The 22,109-nt window shown below is 44.3% G+C and overlaps 1 protein-coding gene across 1 annotated transcript; it reads left to right on the top strand.

Annotated features, from left to right (window-relative positions):
* The first annotated feature begins 19,000 nt into the window (after nt 1–19,000).
* On the top strand, nt 19,001–21,752 carry camk2n1b (calcium/calmodulin-dependent protein kinase II inhibitor 1b). The gene is made up of 2 exons (XM_043675468.2): nt 19,001–19,396; nt 20,636–21,752. Exons 1-2 carry the CDS (start codon nt 19,234–19,236, stop codon nt 20,704–20,706), a joined length of 234 nt encoding a protein of 77 aa, XP_043531403.1. The 5' UTR covers nt 19,001–19,233; the 3' UTR covers nt 20,707–21,752.
* The last annotated feature ends 357 nt before the right edge of the window (nt 21,753–22,109 follow it).

Raw genomic sequence — 22,109 nt, 5'->3', positions numbered from 1 at the left:
TACTAAGTGTGACAACACATTAGAGTTTTGTACAGCTGTAGCATGTCCTCCAAAACTCAATCCCTCTACCAATAAAAGCTAACATACTGTATACCTTCTTAACAACCCTACAATCTGCGTGGCAACTTTCAGGGATCAACGTACATGGGCACCGAGATCTCTCTGTTCATCTACACTACCAAGCATCTTACCCAGTATTCTTTATTCCTATTGCACTTTCCAAAGTGAACCACCTCACACTTTTCCACATTAAACTCCATTGGCCACCTCTCAGCCCAGCTCTGCAGCTTATCTATGTCCCTCTGTAACCTTCAACTTTCCCCAGCACTATCCACTGACCTTAGTGTCATCCACACATTTACTAACCCATCCTTCTGTGCCCTCATCCAGGTCATTTAGAAAAATGACAAACACATCTTTGTGGTACACCACTAGTAACTGAACTCCAGGATGAACATTTCCCATCAACCCTCAATCTTCTTTCACCTAACCAATTTCTGATCCAAATTGCTAAATCATCTTCAATCCCATGCTTCCGTATTTTGTGCAATAGCCTACCATGGGAAACCTTATCAAATGCCTAACTGAAATCCATATACACCACATCAACCGCTTTACCCTCATCTACCTGTTTGGTCACCATCTCAAATAACTCAATAAAGTTTGTGAGGCGTAACCTACCCTTTACAAAACCGTGTTGAGTATCCCTAATTAACTTATTCCTCTCCAGATGATTATAAATCCTATCTCTTATAACCTTTTCCAATACTTTACCCACAACTGAAGTAAGGCTAACTAGTCTATAATTACTAGGGTTGTCTCTACTCCCCTTCTTGAACAAGGGGACAGCATTTGCTATCGTCCAGTTTTCTGGCACTATTCCTATAGACAATTATGACTTCCCAGAGAATCCTAGGATAAATCCCATCTGGCCCAGGGGACTTATATATTTTAACACTTTCCAGAATTGCTAACACCTCCTCCTTGTGAAGCTCAATCCCATCTAGTCTAGTCGCCTGTATCTCAGTATTCTCCTCTACAACATTGTCTTTTTCCAGTGTGAATACTGACGAAAGATATTCATTTAGCGCTTCCCCTATCTCCTCGGACTCCACCCACAACTTTTCACTACTATTCTTGATTGGCCCTAATCTTTCTCTTGTCATGCTTTTATTCCTGTTATAGCTATAGAAAGCTTTAGGGATTTCCTTGATCCTATCTGCCAACAACTTCTCATGTCCCCTCCTGGCTTTCTTATCTCTCTCTTTCAGTCTTTCCTGGCTAATGTGCAACTCTCAAGCGCCCTAACTGAGTCTTCACGTCTCATCCTAACATCAGCCTTCTTCTTCCTCTTGATAAGACATTGAACTTCTTTAGTAAACCACAGCTCCCTCACTCGAGCACTTCCTCCCTGCCTGACAGGTACATGCTGATCAAGGACACGCAGTAGCTGTTCCTTGAATAAGATCTACATTTCAATTGGGCCCATCCCCTGCAGTTTCCTTCCCCATCTTATGCATCCTAAATATTGCCTAATGACATCATTATTGCCTTTCCCCCAGCAATAACTCTTCCCCTGCAGCATATACCTATCCCTTTCCATCGCTAAAGTAAACATAACCGAATTGTGATCACTATCACCAAAGTGTTCACCTACCTCCCAATCTAACACTGGCCAGGTTAATTACCCAGTACCAAATCCAATGTGGCCTCGCCCCTTGTTGGCCTGTCTACATACTGTGTCAGAAAACCCTCCTGCACACATTGGACAAAAACTGACTCATCTAAAGTATTCGAACTGTAATATTTTCAGTCAATATTTGGCAGTTAAGCTTCCCCTTAACAACTACCCTGTCACTTTCACTCCTATCCAGAATCATCTTTACTATCCTTTCCTATCCTATCTACATCTCTGGAACTACTCAGAGGCCTATCGAGAACTCCCAACAGGGTGACCTCTCCTTTCCTGTTTCTAACCTCAGCCTGTACTACCTCAGTAGACAAATTCTCAAATGTCCTTTCTCCCACCATGATACTGTCCTTGACTAATAATGCCACACCTGCACCTCTTTTACCATCTTCTCTGTTCTAACTGAAACCTCTAAATCCTGGAACCTGCAACAACCATTCCTGTCCCTGCTCTACCCATGTGTCTGAAATGGCCACAACATCGAAGTCCCAGGTATCAACTCATGTCGCAAGTTCACCCACCTTATTCCAGATGCTCCTGGCGTTGAAGTAGATACACCCAAACCACCTTCCTGTTTGCCGGTGAACTCTTACGACCTTGAAACCTCATTTCTGAACTCCCTGCTCTCAATCTCCTGGACACTGAAGCTACAATTTAAGTTCCTATTCCCCCGCTGAATTAATTTAAACCCTCCCAAAGAGCATTAGCAAATTTCTCCACTAGGATATTTGTACCCCTCAGGTTCAGGTGTAGACCATCCTGTTTGTAGAGGTCACACCTACTGAAGAATCAGCTCCAATTATCCAGGTGCCCGAAACCCTCCCTCCTGCACCATGCCTGTGGCCAGATGTTCAACCCTTCCCTCTCCCTAGTCCTTGCCTGACTAGCACATGGCACTGGCAACAAACCAGAGATACCAACTCTGTATGTTCTAGCACTAAGTTTACCCCCAGCTTCTTGAATTTCTACCTTAATTCCCCATGCTTTTTCCTACCTATGTCATTCATGCCTATATGGAGCCCGACTTGGGGCTGCTCCCCCTACCCCTCAAGGAACCTGAAAACACAATCAGAGACATCATGAACCCTAACAACTGGGAGGCAACACACCAACCATGAGTCTCTCTTGTTCCCACAACACCTCCTATCTGTCACCCTAACTGTGGAGTCCCCAGTGACTAATGCTCTGCTCATCACCCCCCTCTTCCCTTCTGAGCAACAGGGCCAGACATTTTGCCAGAGACCTGTACCCTATGGCTTACCCCTGATAAGTCGTTCGCCCCCAACAATATCCAAAATGGTATACATGTCGAGGGGAATGGCCCCAGGGGTTCCCTGCACTACCTGGTGGTTCCCTTTCCGTCCCCTGACTGTCACCCATCTGCACTTTTCTTGTACCTGAGGTGTGACTACCTCCCTGTAACTCCTCTCAATAATCCCCTCTGCCTCCTGAATAATCCGAAGTTCATCCAGCTCCAGCTCCATTTCCCTAATGCAGTTTTCAAGGAGTTAGAGTTGGGTGCACTTAGAGTCATAGAGTCTTAGAGACATACAGCATGGAAACAGGCCCTTCGGTCCAACCTATCTACGCTGACCAGGTATCCCAACCCAATCTAGTCCCACCTGCCAACACCCGGCCCATATCCCCCCAAACCCTTCCTAGTCATATACCCATCCAAATGCCTCTTAAATGTTGCAATTGTACCAGCTTCCACCACATCCTCTGGCAGCTCATTCCATACACGTACCACCCTCTGCATGAAAAAGTTGCCTCTTAGATCTCTTTTATATCTTTCCCCTCTCACCCTAAACCTATGCCCTCTAGTTCTGGACTCCCCGATCCCAGGGAAAAGACTTTGTCTATTTATCCTATCCATGCCCCTCATAATTTTGTAAACCTCTATAAGGTTACCCCTCAGCCTCCGACGCTCCAGGGAAAACAGCCCCAGCCTGTTCAGCCTCTCCCTATAGCTCAAATCCTCCAACCCTGACAACATCCATGTAAATCTTTTCTGAACCCTTTCGAGTTTCACAACATCTTTCCGATAGGAAGGAGACCAGAATTGCACATAATATTCCAACAGTGGCCTAACCAATGTCCTGTACAGCTGCAACACGACCTCCTAACTCCTGTACTCAATACTCTGACCAATAAAGGAAAGCATACCAAACGCTGCCTTCACTATCCTATCTACCTGTGACTCCACTTTCAAGGAGCTATGAACCTACACTCCAAGGTCTCTTTGTTCAGCAACACTCCCTAGGACCTTACCATTAAGTGTATAAGTCCTGCTAAGATTTGCTTTTCCAAAATGCAGCACCTCTCATTTATCTGAATTAAACTCCATCTACCACGTCTCAGCCCACTGGCCCATCTGGTCCAGATCCTGTTGTAATCTGAGGTAACCCTCCTCACTGTCCACTACACCTCCAATTTTGGTGTCATCTGCAAACATACTAACTGTACCTCTTATGCTCGTATCCAAATCATTTATGTAAATGACAAAAAGTAGAGGACCCAGCACCGATCCTTGTGGCACTCCACTGGTCACAGGCCTCCAGTCTGAAAAACAATCCTCCACCACCACCCCCTGTCTTCTACCTTTGAGCCAGTTCTGTATCGAAATGGCCAGTTCTCCCTTTATTCCATGACATCTAACCTTGCTTATCAGTCTCCCATGGGGAATCTTGTCGAACGCGTTACTGAAGTCCATATAGATCACACCTACTGCTCTGCCCTCATCAATCTTCTTTGTTACTTCTTCAAAAAACTCAATCAAGTTTGTGAGACATGATTTCCCACGTACAAAGCCATGTTGACTATCCCTAATCAGCCCTTGCCTTTTCAAATACATGTACATCCTGTTCCTCAGGATTCCCTCCAACAACTTGTCCACCACTGAGGTCAGGCTCACCGGTCTATAGTTCCCTGGCTTGTCTTTTCCCGAAGATGAAGTCAGCAGGAACACTTGTGGTGACCCTTACCTCCCACATTCTGTAGGAAGAACATTCAACTGCTCTAACCGCCATTCCCACTATTCTAAATTCCCAAAGAGACTATAGAAAAATAAAGAATAAAAAAAACTAGTTACCGTACCAATCCGGGGTACAGACTTCTTTTTTGGTTCAAGGAGAAGGATGAGTTGGAGGCACTACCCAAGTAGTATTTTGGCTAATGCAACCACCCAAATATATTAGTCCTGTGTCCACTCCTGGTCAGTGTGTGCTCCACCTATTCACGAGGTAAGTTTTTACATCCATGATTCACCTTCCCATCAGCCCCCAGTCATCGTTCCTGCTCTTCCTGCAGCTGAAACAAAAATGAAGGGCCCCAATACTCAAGCTAAATTTTTAAAATGGAGCCAACCTGTCTAGAAAAGGCCATTAGAAATGACCACCTTGGAGGAGTGTGATGAGTGGATGGCACTGTAGCTCAGTGGTTAGTGCTGCTGCCTCACTGCGCCAAGGACCCAGGTTCGATTCCAGTCTTGGGCGACTGTCTGTGTGGAGTTTGTACATTCTCCCCATGTCTGCATGGGTTTCCTCCCACAATCCAAAGGTATGCAAGTTAAGTGAATTGGCTGTGCTAAACATTCCATGGTGTTCAGGGATGTGTAGGCTCGGTGCATTAGTCAACAGTAAATGTAGAGTAATAGGGTAGGGGAATGGGTCTGGCTGGATTATTTTTCTGAGGGTCGGTGTGGACTTGTTGGGCCAAGTGGCCTGTTTCCGCACTTTAGGAATTCTACGGTGAGATTATTGCCCAACTCATTCACAAACCATCCAACTAATCCCTGCACACTCAACTAGTTCAGGATCAAGCATTAAATGTAATCAGTTTGGAAAAGAGACTGTGTCTGAGAAAGGAGCTCATCCAGCTGTAATCTCATCACATCGAAGTCAGAGACATGGATTCAGCTTGCTCTGACCATATTTCAATAACTGGTCAGTTAAAGATAGGGGAATCATATGAGCCTCTTTTGTGTTAAATAAATGAGTTTTATCCAAGCTACTGAACAGAGGAAGGAGAGACACTGAAGAAGTGTGACTTCCGAGTGGGTGCTGTCCCTCTCTCACCATCCTGAATCTTGAACTTCATCTCTTATTCAACTCTCCACATTCCACCAGCAATATTTTGACAATCTATGTAGCAGCTGCTGTCTACAGAAAAAAAGGTGACCCATCTGTCATCATCTTTACATCATTTTGAAGCTGAATGCTGAAACTTACCCATAGACCATTAAGCTCAGTCTCAAATAATTCAAGTTGGTAAATGTAAAAGATTCATGTAACAGTGACTGTTGTTGTATTTTTAAAACCAGTTTACATCTCCACCCAGTTGTATGAAGCTTTGAATGTGTGTGGGTCAGAGTACTTCATTATTTTACTTTGAGTTTTGAGATTTCTAGCTCAGGTTGAGGCTCTGGATGTAAGTTTGCTCACTGAGCTGGAAAGTTAGATTAGATTAGATTACATTACAGTGTAGAAACAGGCCCTTCGGCCCAACAAGTCCACACCGACCCGCCGAAGCGAAACCCACCCATACCCCTACATTTACCCTTACCTAACACTACGGGCAATTTAGCATGGCCAATTCACCTGACCCTGCACATCTTTTGGACTGTGGGAGGAAACCGGAGCACCCGGAGGAAACCCACGCAGACACGGGGAGAACGTGCAAACTCCACATAGTCAGTCGCCTGAGGCGGGAATTGAACCCGGGTCTACAGGCGCTGTGAGGCAGCAGTGCTAACCACTGTGCCACCGTGCCGCCCATAAGTTAGTTTTCAGACGTTTCGTCACCATACTAAGTAACATCATCAGTGACCTCTGGTGAAGTGCTGGTGGCATGGCCCGCTTTCTATTTTGTATGTTTAGGTTTCTTTGTATTGGTGATGTCATTTCTTGTTCTTTTTCTCAGCGGGTGATAGATGGGATATGTTTGTTGATAGGGTTCCTGTTAGAATGCCATGCTTCTAGGAATTCTTATTCATATCTCTGTTTGGCTTGACCTAGGATGGATGTGTTGTCCCAGTCAAAGTGGTGACCTTCCCCATCTATATTTAAGGATACTAGTGATAGTGGACCATGTCTTTTTGTGGTTAGTCGATGTTCATGTATCCTGGTGGCTTGTATCTTGGTGGCTAGTTTCCTGCTTGTTTGTCCAACGTAGCGCTTGTTACAGTTCTTGCAAGGTATTTTGTAAATGGCTTTTGTTTCGCTTGTTGTCTGTATAGGGTCTTTTAAGTTCATTAGCTGCTGTGTTAGTTTGCACTTCAAGTTGCATTCTGCTAAAGGGTGCTATGAAGGAACACAGACAAGAATGTCCCGCAGACATCCTTGCATGCAAGGTAAAAAGAAATAAAGGTTTTCATTCTCCAATTGCTGAAAACAAGTCCTCTGCAAAGTCACTTGAGGAAACCTGGGCAAATCTTTCAGCTAACTGCAGACTAAGAATCTCTAAATAACTGTTCAATTGCAAAGTCAGCGCCACTGAAATCACCCACCTTAACAGTCACAACATTTCACGATGTATTTGTCACAGGCAAAAACTGATTCAGCATTTTTTACTTTTACTTTGTGGCTCACCTCTCATTTCGTGTCCATGTGGTGTATAGGTGTCACATTTTAATATCTTTTCTCAATTAATAGTCACAAATAAATACATTATTTCTTTAACTAAAGAAACTTTTCACCAGAATTGAGAATAAAATTAGCAATGTGATAGGTTTTGTGCAAAAGGTTTGTGGGATAGGATCAAAAGGGTTTTAATAGGGTGAAAGATAGAAAATAAAAACAGAAAATGCTGGAGAAACTCAGCAGGTCTGGCAGGATATGTGGAGAGAAACAGAGTTAACATTTCAAGTTCGATATAACTTGGTTCTAAAAAATTGCAACTTGTACCGATCAGAATGCGATTCTCATAATGACTGTTTGGAGCCCAGTAATTACCTGGATTGGTTCTACTGAATGAGAGATCAGAAGAGATGGGGCAGTGGGGCAGGCCAAGGGAAGGGAGTGGGGTGGTAAACAAAATATCTGATCATGGTGCTTCAGTCATTGAGTGTAATTTAGGGTAATGAACCAGCCACATTAATCCTACTTGTGACCACCAGATGTGTGAACATTGAGAAGTAAAGACTGTGCCATCTGACGTCATCCACCTTCAGTTTTATCCCTGTTGCTACCCTTACAACACTAACCCAATGCAGATGTGGCCTTCCTCCTGCGTTATATGATTGAGTTTCATATTTATTGATTGAAGTCAGAGTGTTGTTTGTAAGGATGTTAAAGGATGTTTATTATGCTGAATATTTCCTACAGTGTTTAATTCACAAACTTGCTGTTATGTGAGAATTAAATACTTAATGTTGTTTGATTCCTGCAGAAGACAATTCCATCAAACAGTATGAACTAGAAAGTACTTGGATCTGGCTTGTTATTGTGATTTGTAGACAAGGCCGAGTTCCTGTTACACGTCCATTATTCTGAGACACACATAATGCTGGTCCTCTGACCTCATTAACAGACTGGGATGCTGGAATGGCTGCTCATGACCCCAGGCAGCTCATTGACCAGAAGAAGTTCTGCATTTCTGGACAGAGTTCTCAGAGAGGTTTCAGCGGGGAGAAGCTGATCTAGAAAGAGGAGGACTTTGGAAAGTGGGCCATTCAGGATGTGTAGGGACAGGAAATTGAGAGTGAGGGAGTGAACAGGAGGAAGACTAATTGGACAGAGGCTAAGCAATTGCTAGGTGAGAATGCAGAATTGTGGGGATGAAATTAGGATGTTCAGTCAGAAAAGAGAAGTAATTGACAAAATAGCACATAATTAGGAAGGGCCTAACAGTATGCTCCAGCATGTCATTAACATCACAAATGGATTATCCTTACTTGTCCAGTTACATAATTCTTTCAAACTCATCTTAGATGGTAAGTTTCAATTGTCTGTAACAATCTCTGGTTACACCAAATTCAGCAAAAGAAGCTTCAAATAGCCATTCATTAAATTTTATAAAATATGTTCTACTTCCAAATGTAAAAGTCTGTATAATTTGCAGTCCCTGGGCTTCTCTTCTTTCACTTTTACCATTATGGTGCAGCGCGTATTTCTAGTGAATAATGAAACTGTCTCTTAAACGGTGGTTATGTGCTTGGTTCATGTTTGGTTGACAACGAAGAACCATTGAATTTCTAACTCAGGTACTAAAATGCTGATTTTTTTATTCAAGTCAAATGCTTGCAGCAAAAATTCTGTGAGTAGTTACCATCAAATTTGATTTGAACTTTGAACGTTTTCTTTAATTACCTATCAGTGCCTGCACAGCTCCAGTAAACTTCCATTTCAAACTTCTACGGCAACTCCAATCATGTTTTTTATTCACAAGAACCCAGTGCTGCCCTACACCTGATCCCTCAGCCCTTTGTTATACATGTGTCAAGACTGTATTGTTTTCCTAGATGACCATACCTAGCACATTGTGCCATTTGCCACTTTGACCATAAAGGGTGTTGGAGGTAATTTGTTGTTGTCAATCCTTCTTTGCCTACCTAGTGATCAGTAGTGAAGAATACATCACCATTGAGAACCTATGAAGAGAAGAAGAAAGGATAAACTGTTTTTAGATAACAAGAAAGTTTACTGCATGATAGCAATGAGTACAACTACATTTGGTCAGACAGAATTACTAGGATCTTAAGGAGCTAACACAGATCCATCTGCTCCCTCTGAAAGCTGGAATAGAATCCCTGTCTCCACCCACATGTTATGTGTGATCAGCAGAGTGGCTGAAGCCAATGCAACATGCATATTAACCCCTTTAGAAACATCAGCTCATATATAAGGAAAAAAATCAACTTAATTTCAACTTAATATATGTAGATAAATGTGAAAATTCTGATTTTTTTTGATAAATTAGTTAACACTATTTCATGAGAGTCTGGTGCTTCAACAACATTTTTTTTATAAAATCAGAAGTCACACGACACCTGATTATAGTCCAACAGGTTTGTTTGAAATCATAAACTTTCAGAAGGTTGCTCCTTCTTCAGGTGAAATGACTTGAAATGACAATGATAAGTGACTTCACCTGATGAAGGAGCAATGCTCTGAAAGCTTGTGATTTCAAACAAACCAGTTGGATTAAACCAAGTGTTGTGTGACTTCTATTCCAACACCGGCACCTCCACTTTTTAAAGAAGATTCAGTCATGGGATATGGATATTGCTGACTGGGCCAGCATTAGAATATAGAACATAGAACAATACAGCACAGAATAGGCCCTTCAGCCCTTGATATTGCACCGACCTGTGAACTATTCTCAGCTCGTCCCCCTACATTATCCCATCATCATCCATGTGCTTATCTAAGGATTGTTTAAATCTCCCTAATGTGGCTGAGTTAACTACATTGGCAGGCAGGGCATTCCACGTCCTTACCACTCTCTGAGTAAAGAACCTGCCTCTGACATCTGTCTTAAATATATCACCCCTCAATTTGTAATTAGGACCCCTCTTACAAGTTGACGTCATCATCCTAGGAAAAAGACTGTCACTGTCTACCCTATCCAATTCTTTGATCATCTTGTATGTCTCTATCAAAACCCCTCTTAGCCTTCTTCTTTCGAATGAGTACAGACCTAAGTCTCTCAGCCTTTCCCCATAAGACCTTCCCTCCAGACCAGGCAACACCCTGGTAAATCTCATCTGCACCTTTTCCAATGCTTCCACATCCTTCCCGAAATATGGCAACCAGAACTGTACACAATATTCCAAGTGTGACTGCACTAGTATTTTGTATAGTTGCAGCATGATATTGTGGCTCCGGAACTCAATCCTTCTACCAATGAAACCTAACGCACCGTATGCCTTCTTAACAGCACTATCAACCTGGGTGGCAACATTCAGGGATTTATGTACATGGACTCCAAGATCCCTCCGCACATTCACGCTACCAAGAATCTTTGCATTGACCCAGTACTCTGCCTTCCTTTTATCCTTCCCAAAGTGCGTCACCTCACATTTAGCTGCATTGAACTCCATTTGCCACCTCTCAGCCCAATTTTGCAGTTTATCCAAGTCCCCCTGCAACCTGTAACATTCTTCCAAACTGTCCACTACTCCACCAACTTTAGTGTCATCTGCAAATTTACTAATCCATCCACCTATGCCTGCGTCTAAGTCATTTATAAAAATGACAAACAGCAGTGGTCCCAAAACAAATCCTTGTGGCACACCACTAGTAACTGGACTCCAGGCTGAATATTTTCCATCAACAACCACTCGCTGCCTTCTTTCAGAAAGCCAGTTTCTAATCCAAGCTACTAAATCACCCTCAATTCCATGCCTCTGCATTTTCTCCAACAGCCTACCATGTGGAGCCTTATCAAAGGCTTTACTGAAGTCCATGTACACCATGTCAACTGCCTTGCCCTCATCTACATGCTTGGTCACCTTCTCAAAAAACTCAATGAGGTTTGTGAGACACGACCTGCCCTTGACGAAACCATGTTGACTATCTGAAATCAAATCGTTGCTTGCTAGATGATTATAAATCTCATCTCTTATAATCCTTACCAAAACCTTTCCTACAACAGAATTAAGGCTCACTGGTCTATAATTACCTGGGTCATCTCTGCTGCCCTTCTTGAACAAGGGCACAACATTTGCAATCCTCCAGTCTTCTGGTACTAAACCTGTAGACAATGACGACTCAAATATCAAAGCCAAAGGCTCTGCTATCTCCTCCCTAGCTTCCCAGAGAATCCTCAGATGAATCCCATCCGGCCCAGGGGACTTGTCTACTTTCACTTCTTCTAGAATTGATAATACCTGTTCGTAACTAACTTCAATCCTTTCTAGTCTAATATCTTGTATGTCATTCTTCTCCTCTGCAATATTCTCCTTTTCCTGAGTGAAAACCGATGAGAAATGTTCATTTAGCACCTCTCCAGTCTCCACAGGGTCCACACTCAACTTCCCACTTCTGTCTTTGACTGGCCCTATTCCTACCCTAGTCATCCTTTTATTTTTCACATACCTATAGAAAGCTTTAGGGTTCTCCTTTATTCTATTTGCTAATTGACCATGAACTGTGGGTAATTGAGAGTCAACCACATTGCTGTGTTCTGGATGCAGGTTTGCTCGCTGAGCTGGAAGGTTCATTTTCTCGCCGTACTAGGTAACATCATCAGTGAGCCTCCAGACAAAGCACTGGTGGCATGGCCTGCTTTCTATTTACGTGTTTAGTTTCCTTGGGTTGGTGATGCTATTTCCCGTGGTGACATCATTTCCTATTCTTTTTCTCAGGGGGTGCTAAATGGAATGCAAGTCAATGTGTTTGTTTGTTTAGAGTTCTGGTTGAAATGCCATGCTTCTAGGAATTCTCGTGCGTATCTCTGGTTTGTCCTAGGATGGATGTGTTGTCCCAGTTGAAGTGGTATCTTTCCTCATCTGTATGTAAAGAGAATAGTGAGAGTGGGTCATGTCTTTTGTGGCTAGTGGATGTTCATGTATCCTGCTAGCTAGTTTTCTGCCTGTTTTCTGCCCATCAGGATTCTTATCAGAGGCAGTAATGCAGAGACTCGAACAAACAGTTCTGCCAACCATCCAACCCAAACATTGGGTCCGCTACGTGGATGACACTTTCATCATCAGTAAACGAAACAAATTAGAGGAAACCTTCAAGACCATCAATAATATCCTTACTGGCATAAAATTCACTAAAGAGGAGGAAAACAACAACAAACTGCCATTCCTAGATGTCGCAGAAGAATGAACAGCCAATGGGGAACTTCAAACCAGCGTCTACAGGAAAAACAACACATACGGACCAAATACTGAACTACAGAAGCAATCATCCCAACACCCACAAACAAAGCTGCATTACAACATTATTTCAATGAGCCACTACATACTGCAGCACAGAGGATCTACACAGAGCAGAGGAAAATCACCTATACAGTGTATTCAAAAAGAATGGGTACCCAATGAACACAGCCCACAGATTTCTCAGCAACAAACCCAAACAAGCAGACAAAACGCATCCAGAAACCCTAGCCACCCCCCCTACATCAAAGACATCTCGGAAATGACTGCCAGACTACTCAGACCTCTTGGCATCATGGTAGCCCATAAACCCACCAACACAGTAAAACAGCAACTAATGAACTGGAAAGACCCTATACAGACAACAAATAAGACTAATTTCATTTATAAAATACCTTACAAGAACTGTAACAAACACTACATTGGACAAACAGGCAGAAAACTAGCCACCAGGATACATGAACATCAACAAGCCACAAAAAGACATGACCCACTCTCACTAGTATCCTTACATACAGAAGAGGATGGACATTACTTTGACTGGGACAACATATCCATTCAAGGACAAGCTAATCAGAGACATGCACAAGAGTTCCTAGAAGCATGGCATTCCAACCGGAACTCTATCAACAAACACATTCGGAGATGCCGGTGTTGGACTGGGGTGTACAAAGTTAAAAATCACACAACACCAGGATATAGTCCAACAGGTTTAATTGGAAGCACACTAGCTTTCGGAGCGACACTCCTTCATCAGGTGATTGTGGAGGGCTCGATCGTAACACAGAATTTATAGCAAAAGTCTGCAGTGTGATGTAACTGAAATTATACATTGAAGAATTGATTGTCTGTTAAGCCTTTCATCTGTTAGAATACAGTGATAGTTTCACTGTATTCTAACAGATGAAAGGCTTAACAATCAATTCTTCAATGTATAATTTCAGTTACATCACACTGCAGATTTTTGCTATAAATTCTGTGTTACGATCGAGCCCTCCACAATCACCTGATGAAGGAGTGTCGCTCCGAAAGCTAGTGTGCTTCCAATTAAACCTGTTGGACTATATCCTGGTGTTGTGTGATTTTTAACAACAAAGACATTGACTTGGATCCCATTTACTAACTGCTGAGAAAAAAGGACAGGAAATGATGTCACCGTGGGAAATGACATCACCAACCCAAAGAAACCTAAACACATAAATAGAAAGAGGGCCATGCCACCAGTGCTTTATTTGGAGGCTCACTGATGACGTTACCTAGTATGGTAACGAAACATCTGAAAACAAACCTTCCAGCTCAGCGAGCAAACCTACATCCAGAACCTCAACCTGAGCCACAAATCTTCTCAAAACTCGCTAACTTTGCTGTGTGTCTGGAGTAACATGTAAACCAGACCTGGTAAGAATGACTTCCCTAAAGTCATTAGTAAACCAGATGTGTTTTATGACAATGGGCGCATGGTTGCCATTAGACAAACTTTTTTAATACTGATTTTTTTATTGAATTCAAACTTTATAATCTGCCATGGTGGGACTGAACCATGTCCCAGACATTACTTTGGATCTCTGGATTACCAGCCCAGTGACATGACCACTACATCTTAGCCTTCCCTCCTTAGACTCATACAGTTAGAGAGATGTACAGAATAGAAACAGACCCTTCAGTCTAACTCATCCATGCTGACCAAATATCCTAAATTAATCTAGTCCCATTTGCTTACACTTGGCCCATATCCTCTAAACGTTTCCTATTCATATACCCATCTAAGTATTGTAATTGTACCAGCCTCCATCACTTCCTCTGGCAGCTTATTCCATACATGCACCACCCTCTGAGTGAAAACATTGCCCCTTAGATCCCTTCTAAATCTTCCCTATCTCACCTTAAATCTATGCCCGCAAGTTCTGGACTTCCCCGCACCAGGGAAAAGACCTTGTCTATTTTTCCTATCCATGTCCCTCATGATTTTATAAACCTCTATTGGATCACCCATCAGCCTCCAATTCTCCAGGGAAAACAGCCCTAGCCTATTCAACTTCTCCCTATGGCTCAAATTCTCCAACCCTGGCAACATCCTTGTAAATCTTTTCTGAACCCTTTCAAGTTTCACAACATCCTTTCAATAGGAGAGAGACCAGAACTGCACACAGTATTTCCAAAAGTGACCGAACCAATGTCCTGTACAGCCGTAACATGACCTCACAATTCTATACTCAATGCACTGACCAATAAAGGAAAGCATACCAAATGCCACCTTCACTATCCTATCCACCCTGTGACTACAATTTCAGGAAACTATGAACCTGCACTCCAAGCAACACTCAGCAGGAACTTACCATTAACTGTAAAAGTCCTGCCCAAAATGCAGCACCTCACATTTACCTAAATTAAACTCCATCTGCTACTCCTCAGCCCATTGGCTCATCTGATCAAGATCCCGTTATACTCCTCCAAAGTGCAAGTGTAAATCTACTTTTATATTGAGATCTATGGCGATCACTCATACAGTAACATTCCTGTAGCTGCATTAGCACTCTTAGTGTTAGTACAGTTGAGCATCTCTTTATTATGTCACTAAAGCTGTGCTAAAGGCAACAGGAAAAAACATCCAAATCTCTGCTGCCAACACCACCAGATCCAGTGTGTCATTTTCCATTGCTTGGCATTTGGGTATGCTTATCAAAAACTATTAGATGTCAATTTATCAAACATGGATGTGAAAACTTTTCATGGGCAGCAAGGAAACTTCTGAGCAATCATTCCAGATGGGATTGCAGTCCAACTGTATTTGAAAAAGAGGGTCTGAAATCACTTCACATCACCATGACCAAGACTGTTCTGAATGTCAATGAAATTTACACTCTAGATTTCCACGTGACCATTAACCATAACCTGATTATTGACAAATATTTCAGTAGGAGCTTGAGTTTGATTAGGAGACTTGCAGTTGCTGGGACAAGGATCAGTCAGGAGAACAATGGAACTGGGTTAGTTTGAGAGGATGATGAGACTTGGGTTTGGTTGGTGTGTCCAAACAGTTCAGGTTGGGTTAAGGTGGGAAGAAGACTGTCCATGAGAGTTACACTGAAACACTGTAGGGAGTAAGGGTGAGGTTAGTCTTGCAATGGGGTTTTGGAAAAGTGTTGAAGATTCTATGTGAGGTTGAGAGAGTAAAGGAATAAAGAGTGTCAGAGAATAGCTATAGGTAGTACAGATTTGGAAGCTCATTAAATTCCTCTGTTGTGATTACTTTTCAATGTATTAATGAAAAAAGAACAAATGCAGAGCATACATTTAAACAGATCTTTGTATATACATATGGAACTGAATAGATCTATAATATGTATATGGAACTGAACAGATGTATAATATATATGGAAATAAACAGATCTATTATATATACTGTATCTGGAAATGAATAATTTCAGTGACCAACTGTATTCTCCTTTTGAAGTCAGTGTGTATTCCTTGTTGGAAAGAGGATAATTATTTTTGCAAATAAAGCAGCAACAATGAATATTAAAGATCCCTGGATGAAATTTTCCCTCCCAAAGACGGTAGGGTGCTGATGGACTTTGCAATTCCTCCTTTAACCATTTCCCTGTCAGGGATACTTGGGGACAAAGAATTATGACTTTGTTAGCAGTCCGTTCACCGAGTGTCTGTCGCCGGTGCTGCTGCTGTTCCCCTGTGGTCAAAGTGAGGTTCCAGCCTGGCCCATGGTGTGAGTGGTCTCCACCCCTCCCACGCCCCAGCCCCCAGCCCCTGGAGACGCCCCTGGCTCCAGTCAGGGGTCTCCTGCCTCTGTTCCATTTCGGCCTCGACGCATCTTCAGGAGAGGCGCGAATTGCTTTGCTGTCCTGTTAAAAGGCCGGAGCAGATCCCGATGCTGTGCTGGGAGCTGGGAGCTGGGGATGGGGAGGGGATCTGAAACCAAAAGAGAAAATGCTGGAAAATCTCAGCAGGTCTGGCAGCATCTGTAAGGAGAGAAAAGAGCTGCCGTTTCGAGTCTAACTGACCCTTCGTCAAAACTGATTTGGTTTCAGATTCCAGCATCCGCAGTAATTTGCTTTTATGGGGAGGGGGATGCCTGGAATTTGCAATTGGGCTCAGACCGATCGGGCTAGGATGGAGAATGGCCTGGTGCCGGCTTTCCCCATGCCGTTCCTTGGTGATCCGGATGGGGTTAAGCTGTTGATGTTTACAGCTCGTTCAGAGCTCAAGGGGTGGTCCCCGGCAGACAGAGAGGGAGGAACAAGGGGCTAGTGCAAGTCAGCGGCCTGAGCCCCTGCTCTGGGGAAAGGCAAAGGCCGGAGGGGGGAATGGGGGGGGGGGGGGTCAATATTTCTGGGTGAAGTCTCCAGCTTTAAACCAAACGGAGAGATTCGGGGTCCCCCAATTTCTAACCAATTACAGGATTTGCCCGAGTTTTAATAAATGAGCAGGTGAGTCTGTTTTGGGCACAAAGGTTCCATTCACACCGTTAGCAGCAAGGTTTTCATCTTTAATGTTTGGGGACAGTGGGTAAACCTGTGAGAACGCTGTTTCCACCCGCATCAGGCTCTCTTCCCCCTGCCCATTCCTCTCCGCTACTTCCCAGGTCTCTGCACTTTTCAGACTAACTGCTTCCTGGGGATTTTTGTAAAGAATGATCCTGGAACCTGGTGAGGCTCTGGAACCAGCTCGGGTTCCTGAGCTCTGACACAGGGAGGTGGGAATTCGAACCTGCCCCTAGCTCTGAAGTTTCAATCATTTCCGTCGGCCAGGTTTCCGCCCCCAATAGGCGAAGGCAGCGCGCTCCCCCCGGGGGGATCTGCCCGCAACTGCCCGGGGCTCGGAGCCACTGAGCGGGGCAACTCCTCTCACTTACTCCCCCCGGGCAGCACCCGTCCGGGTTATTCAGTAAAACAGGGGGCGGGAGGACCCTTTCCCCACAGAGAGAGGGAGAAGAGGAGGAGGAGGACGGAGACATAAAGAGAGCGTCAGCGAACCAGAGGCACAAAGAAACACAGAGACAGAGACACAGTGAAACAGCCAGGCACAGAGAGAGAGAGAGAGAAACAGCCAGGCACAGAGAGAGAGAGAGAAACAGCCAGGCACAGAGAGAGCGAGAGAGAAACAGCCAGGCACAGAGAGAGAGAGAAACAGCCAGGCACAGAGAGAGAGAGAGAGAAACAGCCAGGCACAGAGAGAGAGAGAGAGAGAGAAACAGCCAGGCACAGAGAGAGAGAGAGAGAAACAGCCAGGCACACAGACAGAGAGAGAGAAACAGCCAGGCACAGAGAGAGAGAGAAACAGCCAGGCACAGAGAGAGAGAGAAACAGCCAGGCAGAGAGAGAGAGCGAGAGAGAGAGAAACAGCCAGGCACAGAGAGAGAGAGAGAGAGAAACAGCCAGGCACAGAGAGAGAGAGAGAAACAGCCAGGCACACAGACAGAGAGAGAGAAATAGCCAGGCACAGAGAGAGAGAGAGAGAGAAACAGCCAGGCACAGAGAGAGAGAGAGCGAAACACCCAGGCACAGAGAGAGAGAGAGAGAGAGAAACAGCCAGGCACAGAGAGAGAGAGAGAGAGAAACAGCCAGGCACACAGACAGAGAGAGAGAAATAGCCAGGCACAGAGAGAGAGAGAGAGAAACAGCCAGGCACAGAGAGAGAGAGAGCGAAACACCCAGGCACAGAGAGAGAGAGAGAGAGAAACAGCCAGGCACAGAGAGAGAGAGAGAGCGAAACACCCAGGCACAGAGAGAGAGAGAGAGAGAGAGAGAGAAACACCCAGGCACAGAGAGAGAGAGAGAGAGAGAGAAACAGCCAGGCACAGAGAGAGAGAGAGAGCGAAACACCCAGGCACAGAGAGAGAGAGAGAGAGAGAAACAGCCAGGCACAGAGAGAGACAGAGAGAGAGTGAAACACCCAGGCACAGAGAGAGAGAGAGAGAGAGAAACAGCCAGGCACAGAGAGAGAGAGAGAGAAATAGCCAGGCACAGAGAGAGAGAGAGAGAAACAGCCAGGCACACAGAGAGAGAGAGAGAGAGTGAAACAGCCAGGCAGAGAGAGAGAGCGAGAGAGAGAGAAACAGCCAGGCACAGAGAGAGAGAGAGAGAGAGAGAAACAGCCAGGCACAGAGAGAGAGAGGGAGAGAGAGAAACAGCCAGGCACAGAGAGAGAGGGAGAGAGAGTGAGTGAAACAGCCAGGCACACAGAGAGAGAGAGAGAGAGAGTGAAACACCCAGGTACAGAGAGAGAGAGGGAGAGAGAGAAACAGCCAGGCACAGAGAGAGAGGGAGAGAGAGTGAGTGAAACAGCCAGGCACACAGAGAGAGAGAAGGAGAGTGACAGACAGACAGATACTGTGAGCGAGAGCTAACCCCCCTCCCCCCACACTCGGGCCGGGGGCGGTCGCCGCTGCCGCACAGGAAGACTCCAGCACGGTGACGTGCGAATGAGATCTGTCTCTCTCCCTCTCTCCCTCCTCTCTCTCCTCTCTCTCTCCTCTCTCTCTCTCTCTCTCCTCTCTCTCGCTCTCTGTCTGCAACCAGCCTGGAGCAGCTGGAGTTCACCGCCACTGCCAGAGAACCCGAAGCCCGGAGACAGCAGGATTGGCCGGGTACTCTGTCCAGGGGGAAGGGGCTTCGCTGAAGGTGCCCGGAGAGCTCATCCTGGGCTAGAGACCGTGTCTGCAGCTCCGTAAGCCCCGGCTCTCTACTTGCTCCTGGCCGCCATGTCCCAGGTCCTACCTTACAACGAAGAGAAGATTGCGCATTATGGTGAAGAGGTGGGTCAGATCTCCTTCACCTGCCGCCTGCAGGACACCAACAACTACTTCGGAGCAGGCCAGAACAAACGGGCACCCAAACTGGGTCAGATTGGGAGAAGCAAGCGAGGTAAGTGAGGGTTGGATTATCTCAGGATCCAGGCAGCTCACTGCCCCCCTGGGATTTAAGACATCTTCAATTCTTGTTTTTTTTAATTATTGTCAACCCATGGGAATGGCATTGTTCTGTCTAGAGTCAATATTTCAATAATGCAGTGACCTGCACTTTGCGGGCTAATTTCTGGGGTTTGTTTTATTGGGGGGAGACTTACTTCAAACGGTGAATTCCTCGATCGCTTTTCATTCTGCAGCAAATCATTTTGCGTTGAATGTTTGTGGATGTGTGTCTGTCTATGTGTGTGTGGGTGGATTTGTGTCTGTGTGTGGGTGTGTGTGTGTTTGTGTGGATGTGTGTCTGTGGATGTGTGTGAGAGTATGTGCCTGTGTCTGTGTGTGTTTGGATATGTGTCTGTGTGTGTGGATGTGTGTGTATGCGTGTGAGTGTGTGTGTGGATGTGCGTGTGGATGTGTGTGTGAGAGCATGTGTGTCTGTGTATGAGTGTGTGTGTGTGGATGTGTGTGAGAGTATGTGTGTCTGTGCGTGTGACTATGTGTGTCTGTGTGTGAGTATGTGTGTCTGTGTGTATGTGAGTCTGTGTATGAGTCTGTGTGTTTGTGTGTGTATGTGTGTCTGTGTGTATGTGTGCCTGTGTATGAGTGTGTATGTGTGTGAGTATGTGTGTCTGTGTGTGAGTATGTGTGTCTGTGTGTGAGAGTATGTGTGTCTGTGTGTGTGTGTGTGTCTGTGTGTGAGTATGTGTGATTGTGTGTGAGAGTATGTGTGCCTGTGTGTGAGTATGTGTGTCTGTGTGTGTGAATGTGTGTGTGTCTGTGTATGGGTGTGTGTGTGTCTGTGTGTGTGAGTATGTGTGTCTGTGTATGAGTGTGTGTGTGGATGTGTGTGATAGTATGTGTGTCTGTGTGTGAGTATGTGTGTCTCTGTGTGTGTGTCTGTGTGTGAGTATGTGTGTCTGTGTGTGTGTGTTTGTGTATGAATGTGTGTGTCTGTGTGTGTGAATATGTGTGTCTGTGTTTGATTGTGTGAGTGTGAGATTGTGTGATTGTAATCCGCTACCATTGCCTTTCATATTTTTCACGTGTAAACTGAATGAAAGTAGCTGTTCCACCTCAGATTCCCAGTTGCTGCCTCTACTTGGTGTCAGTTTAATTGTCATGTTTCCCTCTGCCTCTGAACAGTAACTAGACTCGTTTTTTTTAAAGAGACCATGATTTTTTTTCTGCATTGCAGTGGTCATCGAAGATGATAGAATTGATGATGTGCTGAAAAATATGAACGACAAGTCCCCTCCGGGTGTTTAAAAATGCCGAAATATTGTGTCGATCAACAACACACACACAAATTCAAACAAGTCCCACCTTTTCGTTGGCGAGAAAAGCACTTTGAGACGCAGAACTAACCTTTTCTTATAAAAGCTGTGATACACAATGCTAAAAAACAAACAAACTATTGTATCTGACGCTGGGAGGCAAGGTGTGAGGCCAGGCCCGAGAGTGAGTTAAGGAGTGAGGAATGTTGGTCCAAAATTGAACCTTCCAAGGCCATGTGCAAGAATGAATTGTTCTTGACCGCTCAGAGCAACATGGAATGTGCAGATGTCAGGGCAAGCCGGAAACGGAGCGGGAGAACGATGGAGCAAGCACATACTGTCTATCGATCAAACCTTTGTATTGTCTTGCCAGCAGCTATCTTGTTATGAATGGAGCACCTTGTTTACATTATCTCGCAAATACTGTAATTCTGTGCACTTTGGATGTAAAATATTATTTTTATTCTCCTTTATTGCAGTGTTGGGAATTGTTTAAGACAAAAACATATTTTCTAGGAATGGAGAAATATTGTTTCATTTTGAGCTCAAACGTGTGTGCAGCTTGGTTTGATTTCTTATTGCAATTTACTGCGGCCTGCTGCGTTGGAAGTGAGATCTTCCCTATTTTCGGATTTATAAACCATAATGTATCCTACAGTGAGATCGATAGAAGATGTTTTGTTATCGTGGCAGTAATATACTTTCTATATTGTATGAAGCATCATCACGATAGTGCCAAATATCTTGAGAACGCCAAAAAAAGGCAACCAGTTTCTTTCTGCTCTCTGTGAATGTATTCAGTAACGCTACTTGGCTGCCATTTTTTTATGTTAAAGGACTAAATTCTTCTTTGGTGAATTTCTTGTTATGCATGACAGTATGTGAGGCCGTCAATAAATAACTATAGATCTTGTCTGCAACTTTGAATGACAGACCTCAAGATTTTTTTCTGAATTGAATCTATAAATATCTGTTGCACCTCTGTCCTCCACAGGGCTATTCTGCAAACTATTAATAAAAGGTCAAAGGTCAAAGCTCTCTATCGTCTCTCTCTCTCTCTCTCTCTCTGTGTCATTAAGTTTGCTAAATATTACTGGCTTTGGGAATTTTACGGAAAGTTACTGGGCTTCCAATCATATTGATCGGATTACCGAATAGGTCATTAATCGTTCGATCCTACTGCAATCAGTTGCTTTGACTAGAAATCTTTCGAGAAAGGAATTCACTGAAGTTGTACAGATAAGCTGTAACACGAGGCTCGGAGAGTAGGAGAGTGTGCTGCTTTAGATCAATTCGATCGGGTAGCGGTTAAAGTGTCACATTAAACCTTGGCAGCAAACCAAAAGGGCTGTGAAATAAACTGTTCCCCAAACCGCCCAGGCAGACTTCCAATAC

Source organism: Chiloscyllium plagiosum, unplaced genomic scaffold (assembly GCF_037043375.1).
Source record: "Chiloscyllium plagiosum isolate Xiang-an unplaced genomic scaffold, Cpla_swu_hap1 HiC_scaffold_37, whole genome shotgun sequence".
NCBI lineage: Eukaryota > Metazoa > Chordata > Chondrichthyes > Orectolobiformes > Hemiscylliidae > Chiloscyllium > Chiloscyllium plagiosum.
Note: the sequence above shows the minus strand (reverse complement) of the source record. Positions and strands in the feature narration are given on the sequence as shown.